The sequence below is a fragment of the Saccopteryx bilineata genome, chromosome 3, assembly GCF_036850765.1.
Source record: "Saccopteryx bilineata isolate mSacBil1 chromosome 3, mSacBil1_pri_phased_curated, whole genome shotgun sequence".
In the NCBI taxonomy this organism is placed as follows: domain Eukaryota; kingdom Metazoa; phylum Chordata; class Mammalia; order Chiroptera; family Emballonuridae; genus Saccopteryx; species Saccopteryx bilineata.
In genome coordinates, this window is record NC_089492.1 from 163,863,673 (window position 1) to 163,872,804 (window position 9,132).

At 52.0% G+C, this 9,132-nt stretch overlaps 1 protein-coding gene across 1 annotated transcript in view; it reads left to right on the forward strand.

Moving 5' to 3' along the window:
• Positions 1 to 4,173, forward strand: part of PHGDH (phosphoglycerate dehydrogenase) — a 37,418-nt gene extending 33,245 nt beyond the window's left edge. Inside the window, exons 9-12 of the mRNA XM_066268130.1 lie at positions 678 to 810; positions 1,864 to 1,994; positions 2,915 to 3,152; positions 3,900 to 4,173. Of these exons, the coding sequence (XP_066124227.1) occupies positions 678 to 810; positions 1,864 to 1,994; positions 2,915 to 3,152; positions 3,900 to 4,054 (657 nt within the window). The 3' untranslated portion in view covers positions 4,055 to 4,173. The remainder of the gene's footprint in view (positions 1 to 677; positions 811 to 1,863; positions 1,995 to 2,914; positions 3,153 to 3,899) is intronic.
• Positions 4,174 to 9,132: the final 4,959 nt, after the last annotated feature.

The following is a 9,132-nucleotide window of genomic DNA, read 5'->3' on the forward strand; positions in this document are numbered from 1 at the left end:
TAGAAAATTTGATCCTGGATAAGCTGGCTTTGTTATCAAACTGCTGGTGGGGGTCCCACTGGCCAGACCCCGGACTTACAACTTTAGAAGGATATGTGGCTTCCACCTTCTTCAACTGCCCAACATGCCTGTGGTGGGCTTCTCGGGGGTCAGTGTTTGAAGAGTGATAGGATTGTCTAAATAGATGAAATCCATCCAGCTTTATAAATTGTGTTATTTGGTCTAAGTGTTAAATGATAATGTAAACACTTTTTTTTTTATTAAGTAGAAAAGAGGAAGGCATATTAGGAATGCCATCCAGAGAGACCTCCACCCCATATCCAAGTGGCCTGTGACTCCCCAGATGTTTTATGTGCAGACCCTTCCCCAACACAGGGGAGGTCTCCTGTGGAGGGGGTGGGGCTGGCTCAATTCAAGGAGGGGGAAATGCCTCCCTAAGCCCCTTTCTGGCAATTTGGAGTGGTCTTAGCCTTTTGTGCCCTTTTGGCTTTACAGCTTTCCTCAACCATGGGAACAAGTGGGGATCTTGGTGGTGGCTAATGGAAACTTTCAAAAGCCAGGGTGGCCTGTGCCTTCTGCTCTGCGCGAGAAGCTGAAGCTCAGCAACGAGACCTGTTTGGACAAGTGTGCCCTGTCCTGCCTCTTCCTAACCTCGGCCTTCCTCCCTGTTTCTGCAGGTAAATGCCCAGGCCCTGACCAGTGCCTTCTCTCCGCACACCAAGCCTTGGATTGGTCTGGCGGAAGCTCTGGGGACACTGATGCAAGCCTGGGCTGGTTCTCCCAAAGGGACCATCCAGGTGGTAACGCAGGGTGAGTTGGGGTTGCTGCGGAAGTGGGGGGTGTGAACTCTGCAGCCATAGGGTGTCTGCTGAGGTCAGACAATGAAGGAGTCAGAGGTGACCCTGGTCTTGGGACTCTGTCCCATGTTCTGAGTATGGCTCATGTGCGACTAAGTGGAGACAAAAGAGGGAGAGGCAAAAAGTGTCACTCAGAAATAGACTTAATTTTCACAAGTCTTGTTTGTGCAGTGTTTTAAAGATGTGCATGTTAGGGGTGCAAGAGAAACCACAAGAGAGTGTCACGTGAGAGGTGCTAGGGATGGTGGTGGGAGTCCTGGGTCAAGTTGCAGGACGTTTGTTTTCTGGTTTTGACCCTCTCATCGTGGATTCATCATGTGGGAAGTGAGAGTCAGCGTGGGTGTGCCAGACGAGGTGGAGGTGGTGGGGACATTCTGTGCTCTGTGACAGACTCAGATGGACCCTGGGGACCTGAAAGTCCAGTTGTGGTGTGATGTGCCCTCTGTCTGCCCCTCGGTGACTGAGCAGACTCAGGCTACCTTTGTCGTGGGTCCAGCCCTCTGCAGACTCTGCAGATGTACTTGGAGGACCAGGGAGGGCTCCAGTCTCCTCTATCTTGCAGAGGCTTATCTGTCCCAATGACTGTTGGGTGCTGACTCTCTTGGGGAGAGATTGGGTGGGGGGTGGATATTCCCCAAGCAAGCCCCGGAGGCAGCAAGACGGAACTGGACCACGATTGCCTCAGTTAACTCACTCCATCTGACATTTACTGAGGCCAGTAAGTGTGCGAGTGCTGCAGAGGGGAGCCATAAGTCTTTCAGGTGTCCCCTTAGAGGGTGACAGCCAGGCCAGGCCAGGCCAGGTGTATTGGGGCACTGGATTTGTCTGAATTTTGGTGAGGGGTTTCTTAGACTGGTAGACAGTGTCCTGAGGGTCCTGACCCAGGCTAGGACAGGCCTGCTGACCCAGCTTGTCCTCGCCCCCCAAGGAAAGCAAGACTTCTGGGGCAGGCTTGCACCGGGGTCCCCAGCACAGTGACCTTATGGTGGCTTCTTTCGGTCCCCAGGAACATCTTTGAAGAATGCTGGGAACTGCTTAAGCCCGGCAGTCATCGTCGGCCTCCTGAAAGATGCTTCCAGTGGGGCAGATGTGAACTTGGTGAATGCCAAGCTGCTGGTGACGGAGGCTGGCCTCAATGTGGGTGCCCCTGCCCTCCCCGCCCCATTGGCACTGCCCGTCTCAGCCCCCCTACCTTTTCAGAACACGCTCACAGCCCTGTTAGTGAGTGGGAACCCCAAGTGCAATCCTGCCATTGACACTGCCCATGAGAGGTAGCCTAAATTACGTCTTCATCTGCAAAGCGGGGATACTGCCTTCCTCTGAGCATTGCTAGGTGTGAATTCATATGCGTGAAAGTGCTGTGCGTGCGTATTCCGTGATAGCACCCCATTTCACAGCCTGGAAAGCCAGGGAGCCAGGCTGTATCTGCTAAGGCTGGGAGTCAGCCCAGCATGCTCGGCCTCTGACTTGATCCAGTGCGCCAGTCACCACAGGACCCGGAGCCGTGCTCAGCCTGCTGACTCCTGGGAGCTAGCAGCACATCTTACCCTCGGCTGCCCTTGCAACTTTTCTGTGGCGTCTGTCCCTCTGGTTCCCTTTGTAGATCAAAGTCTATGTGTCTCAGCCAGTGGGAGCTGCAGAAGCAACGGGAAGTAGGTCTCCTGTGACCCCCCTCTTCTCCCCTCTCTACCCGTGCATCCCAGTCAGGCCACTGGTTCTGTGCAGGAAGCAGTAAGCAGGAGGGCAGACTGGGTCAGCCTCCGGGCAGACCTGCTAACCTGGTCCTCAGCCCTGCCTCCCTGCCTCCCTCGTCCCCACTCCTCCCCTCCAAGCCCTACCTGTACCTGGCAGGTTTATCCTTCCCTGTGGGCCACTGACTGGCCTGTCCTGGGAAGCTACTGTTCAGAGGCTCAAGGCTCAGCTCACTGGCCCTCTCCCTGGCCCTGAACTGCTCCCCAGGTAGCCAAGAAGAAGCCTTGCCAGTCTACTCTGGGGCCTTGGGGGAGGGTAGGCACGAGGCAGGCAGAAGGGGTAACGGCCCTGCCTTCTCTCTGCAGGTGACCACCTCCCATAACCCTGCTATGTTAGGAGAGCAAGGCTGTGGGGAATGCCTCCTGACCGTGGCCCTGGTGGGTGCCCCCTACCAGGTTGTGGGCTCGGTCCAGGGCACCACACCTGTGCTGCAGGCGCTCAACGGAGCTGTCTTCAGACCAGAGGTGCCCCTCCGCAGGGGCCTGCCCCTGCTCCTGTTTCGGGCTCAGCGCTCCAACCCTGCGATGCTGCCTACTGTGATTGGTGAGGAGGGGCCTGGAAGGCTGACTGGGGTCCAGGGTGGGTTGGCCAGTTGGCGAAGGGGGTGTCCTGTCCTGGGATTGGGTTCCACAGACCTGTCCCTCCCTCAGCTCCTTCCCAGCCTCAGGGCATGTCTGAGTCCGCAGACCGGCTGCCATGCCAGTTTCAGAACCTTGGGAAGTAGAGGCGGAGTTCAGAGGGAAGTTCCTTGTCTGAGGCTGCAGGGCAGCGTGGTCGAGGTTGGATCCCGGAGCCCTGTAACTAGGCTGCTGACCATGTGATGCACAGTGTGGACCTGTGTGCAGAGCCGGGATCTCAGAGCTTCTGACTGCAGCCAAGCCTGTCGGGCATCCCCTCCGGCACCACGGGCATCTGAACCTGCTGCCTTTCCCTGGCGCCAGGCCGCTGGGAGTTTGGGAACACTTTGTGGCAGCGTGTATCCTCAAAGGGCCTAGTTTCCCCATCCAGGGGAACTTTCTTGCTGTTGGTTCAGATAAAGCTGGCAGCCAGCGAGTCAGGTGACAGCTCCAGCTTTATGGCTCATCTTCCCTTCCCTGCCTTGCCTGATGGGCCGGCTGTTCCTAAAGTCTGGAACAGCAAGGGGAGCTGGGAGGCTGTTCCCTCTCTCGCTCTTTCTTGATTCTGAGACCATCACTCCTGTTGCAGCTTTGATCACAGACAGCAGTCCGAGACTTCCAGCTCTCCCTCCTTCCCTGTGCTCTGTGCCAACCAGAGGTTTCTTCTTCCCAGGGCTCTTGGCAGAGGCCAGCGTGCAGCTGCTGTCCTATCAGACTTCAGTGGTGTCAGATGGAGAGACCTGGCATGTCATGAGCATCACCTCCCCCCTGCCCAGCCTGGACACCTGGAAGCAACACGTGACCGAGGCCTTCCAGTTTCACTTCTAACGTTGGGGCTCCGGGGACTTTGTGATCAATGGGGAGAGACCTGGGGCTGGCACTACTTATGTGGTCTAACCCTGTAGCACAGCAATAACCACCTAATAAAACCCACCCCCAAGCTCCTAGTCTTCCTGTTGTCATTACTGGCAGGAGTCACCAGAGGGCGCCACAGGCAGCCATGGGGTTGGCTTTGGCTGCAGGAGGCTAGGTGTGTGGAGGAGGATAAGGATAGGCAAACAGCATGACTGGATGTGGGTGCTCCAAAGATGGTAGCCCTCCTGTCTTTCAGGCTATTCAGAGGCTTTTTTACAGGAGCAAAGCTTGGTATTTCTGGTCCCTTCCACCTGGAACTATATAGACACATTAATAAATATTCAACAAACATCATATATACCAGCCACTGGGCTAGGTGATTGCCTAAGGGAGGCATTAAAACCCAGACTTCTCCCATAGAAGTCTCTCCATGTGGTGGGAGGGCCAGCCACCGCAGGTCTGTGTGAATTCTGTGTAGTCCAGGGGGGTAAGCAGTTCACCTGAAGGTGGTATCTCTGAGATGTTTGGGAGGATTTCATGTGGGCAAGAAAGTGCGAGTGAGACATCGCCCGTGGGGATATTAGGCAACTTTACGAACCCAGCTCAGTACAGGCTGGGTAGTATATTAATTTTTTTTTTAAAGATGATTTTCATGAAATATGACAATGGCACTTCCTGACCCTAAGGGTGTTACCTGTTGAGGGTTTTCCGTTAGTAGAGAAGGCTGCATCTCTACCTTGTGCCCAGTAGCTTCTGTTTTTAGACTTTTGCCAGGGCTGAAGCCTGCCTGGCACAGGGCACCTGATTGGCACTGACAGGAGCGAGCCCACCACTGGAGCCTCCGTGTGGTTGAGCTGGAGGTTGGTGGGAGTGTCACCAGGAACTTCACTACTGTGCTAGCTTCTGCAGTGAGCTCAGGTCTGTTGTGTTGTCACCTTGCAGCAGATGTGGACGAGGATAGGCCAACGGGAACAGCAAGGTTGGCTTTAAGCAGCTGTGACTCAATGCAGTGTTTATGGGAAGTACCTGAAGCAGATGGTAAACCTTTTATTTTTCATTCCCATGCCTTTGAGTAGACATCTCAGTCTCTTGTGGGAGACTGCAAGCTGACAGGGCCCTTGCAGTTTAGATTTGGGGGAGACAGGTGTAGGGGACTGGCTGTAAGCTGACAGGGTCCTTGCTGCCCATCCCCCCAGCTCACTTGCTTAAATTGCTAAAGGCTAAACTCTTTCCCACTACCTCTGATTAAGTTGCTAGAGTTAATTTACATGCCCTTCCTCTCACCCTTTGTTTGTTCTGCTGTTGATTGATTTCAGTTCTGCCTAGTGGGGGAATTCCTGTTTATACCTCAGATGTGTGACTTCGGAAACTTCCTCATTTGCATACGGCTCTGCACTATATAATAAAGCAAACGGTGGGTTTTGGGTTTTGCTTTGCTCTGGCTAGCTATCAGCCTCCAGATAGTTGCACTGGTCCACAGCAGTCTCTTAATAGAAGCCCTTGCACTACAGAACCTGCCTCTTGATCTTGACAGTGTGATAATACTCAGCCAGATCTGGATGGGGTGTCCTGACTACCAGATAACCCATCCCCTCCTACTGGAAAGAGACTTACGTGTCATGTGGCATCTGGAAGGGGGATCACTCAAGCCTACTAAATGCTAGAAAAACAGGCAGCGTCTTCCCCCAGAGATCTTTAGACAAAGCAGATTCTGTGCGTTAAGGTGGCCAGAACAATTCTGGAACCAAAATTACTTGAGCATCACAATTATCTTTCTATATGAAGGTGGCATGTCAAAGCATGAGGCAATTTTATCACATTGCCCTGTTTCATGACTGTCTATGTAAACTCCCAAATTTAAAAAGGCAAGATTACTTTTAAAACACAGATGGTGCTCCCCAGATGGTACTCCTTTGTGTCCTCTAGTTTATGGCATCTGCCCTGCCTAACTAGAGTGGAATTCATTCTTGTGTATCTTGACCTTGGCAGGGAAGATCCTGGAACTCAGATTTAGAAACGTGTGTGTGCACACACATGCCCCCTAGAGACCTGATGTTTTCTCATGGTCAGTGGGCTGGATGGACCATTCTTCACATCTGTTTTACCAAAGCATGTTGAACTTTTGCTTGAGATGAATATAGCATGGCTCAATGTCCTATTCTAGTAGTCACTTCATCTTTCTTGCTCTGAGTCACCCTGGGTGACTTTTTGCCCAGAATACAGGCAGTCCTTAGTGTGATACGGTGAGAGGGCAATTGGAAGATCATTTCCTCATATGTTGACCTTTTATAGGGAGAGGGCTTAGTTCAGATCCAGCAGGAGTCTGTTATTACTATTATAAATTTTCCCGCTGATTTGAGAGAAAGAAGCATCACCTTGTTTTTCCACTTAGTTGTTCTTATTAGTTGTACACTCATTGGTTGCTGTTGGGCAGATAAAATATATTATGCTCACTTTGTTAAAGATAGTTCTGCCCACGTGGAAGCCCATCGCCCATGTAATAATAATAGTTGCCCTTCTTGCTTGGGATGGGCATGATTATGTTAATATGTGTTGGGGGAGGGCTTTTGCGCCAAAAGGTTTTAAAAAGAGATCACGTTGTTTCAGGAGAAAAGTGAGTACATTCTAGGAGGAGCCCATGCTGTAGGAGAGCAGAGTAAAACCACATGGAGGAGAGGAGAAGCAGCCAAGATGGCAAGTGCTGAAGGAGAAGCCAGTTTGTGCAGAGAGAAGGAGATGGAGAACAGAGGTGAATAAGACTGGTGAGCTAGAAACCTCAGATTATAGGAAACTCAGATGAGTCAGTGCTTTGGGAGCCCTGAATCAAAAAGGAAGTGTTTTTCCACTGTGTGTATTTCTTACCCGCTGAGTGCAAGCTAAGATTAAAGGTGATGGCTCACCAATTCTTGATTCTGTTATTTCATTGTCTGTCCGAATCAAATGCGAACCTGCACGGGCCAGGCGGCTGTGATGGTGGCTGTGGCTACTGGCTTTACAGTTGCTTCTCATCTGTGCCCTGACTAGGGATCAAACCCACAACCTTGGTGCACTGGGACAGCACTCGATCCACTGAGCCACTTGGCTAGGTCCAGGAGTCAGTCTTTTTTCCACCTTATTTATGTATTTGTTTGTTTAATGAGAGGAGGGGAGGCAGAGACAGACTCCCATATGCTCCCCAACCAGGATCTACCTGGCAAGCCCACTAGGGGGCAATGTTCTTGCTCTGTTGCAAGGAGCCATTTTTTAGCACATGAGGTGGAGGCTATGGAGCCATCCTCAGTGCCTGGGGCAAACTCACTCCAATTGAGCCGTGGCTGCAGGAGGGGAGAAGAGAGAGAGAGAGAGAGAAGTGAGAGGGAAAGGAGTGGAGAAGCAGATGGGTGCTTCTCCTGTGTGCTCTGATTAGGAATCGAACCTGGGACATCCACATGCTGGGCCCACACTCTACCACTGAGCCAGCCAGCCCCAGCCCCAGGAGTTAGTTTTAATGAGGTGGATCCCAGAGCTACCAGATGAAGGCCTAGGGCTGACTGTCAAAGTCAGTGGATAAGGGCAGTTGAATGGGTGAGATCCTCTCTCTGTAATGGTGGCAATGACCAGCACCATCCTGAGTGCCCTGAGTTGAACCAGGGCTGCTTCTCAGCAGGTGTACAGGCGTATGGGCAGCATCCAGTCAACTGATCAGCACCCTGATATCCTCATTATTAAATATCTTTAACATCATCCTTGTGTTTTGTCCAAATGACTAAGTGGAGATATCACGTGCTATGGAAGGTCCTGGTTGCTGAGGCCCAAGGACGCAGTTGTAGCATACAGAGCTCCCAGTAAACTGAACAGCAGGCAAGTTCCGGAGTCTAAGCTTAAGAACTCAGGTGAACATGGGCTTTTCTCCCGTGACTGCAGACACTTAGGAGATCTCCGGAAAGGCATGTATTGTACTGCCAGAGAGGCCAGCTAGACTGAGGGCTGCACAGCTTGCCGAAGGGTCGCAGGGGTAGCACAGAGGGGCTGTTAAGGGGCAGCCACAGTTGGTGTAATTGAGCCAGCAGCTGGGGAGGGCCTGGGCAGGGAGTGGGCTGATGCTGGATCAGCTGCTCAGATTGGGGTTTAAGTCTGATTTTCTGCTTGTCTGTTGGGACATGGACAGCCCTGGACAAAGAGCAAAGTGGGCGGACCCACCATCTCATTCCCACATGTCCAATGCCCCATTATCACCAGCCCCCACCTCCAGCCAGCCCTGCTCCCCACCAATGGATACATTCTCTCCTCCTAAGTGCCCCTTTACATTGGGGTGGCTGAAGAAACTTTCTCAAAGGAAATGAATGACAACTCCGTGTCCTCCCAGTCCCCACCCCCCTGAACCATTGCTAGTTTATAAGAGGATCTTGGAGAAAGCAGTGCCCTAACCCAAGGGGACAAACAACCCTTTAATGGAAAAATGTCCTGCTAGGTATCAAAAGTGTTTTTCTGGCTGGAGAAGCCAAGAATGTAACCTGTAACCTATTAACCTCTGCCCTGTGTTTATTTGTTCAGATGACACTGGCAAAGACCAGGGAGCTTTGATCTACAAGTCCTCTCTGTCATCTCTGGGCCCTCTCTGCTAGCTGTCCTCTGTGGGGCGTCTTTAGATCAGGGCGCCAAAGCTGTGTGACCGCCTCTGTTTGCCCCTCCTCCAACTCTGGAGGCGATTGAGGGGAGCATTCAGCAGCTGTATTGTCGTGGGGGTGGGTGCCTGGTCATGTTGGGGCGGGGGGACTCAGAGCCAGAAGCCAGGGGGAGCCAAGAGGTTTGGCCAGTTCTCTGCAGGGCAGCTGGTGCATTTTTCATGTTCTGGAGGAATTGTTTCTTCCTTTTCTTTTTTGAGCATTTAATTTTATTTTCTTATTTGTGATTTTTGTTTTAAGTGCACAACTGGGGCCTGGTTGCCTCTCTTGCCTTTTACTTTGAGAGGTGTGTGTGTGTGTGTGTATTTCTTGTGTACAGCATTATAATTTGACATCTACAAAGTCATCACCCCCCCCCAAAGTCTAATTATTATCCAGTGCCATAAA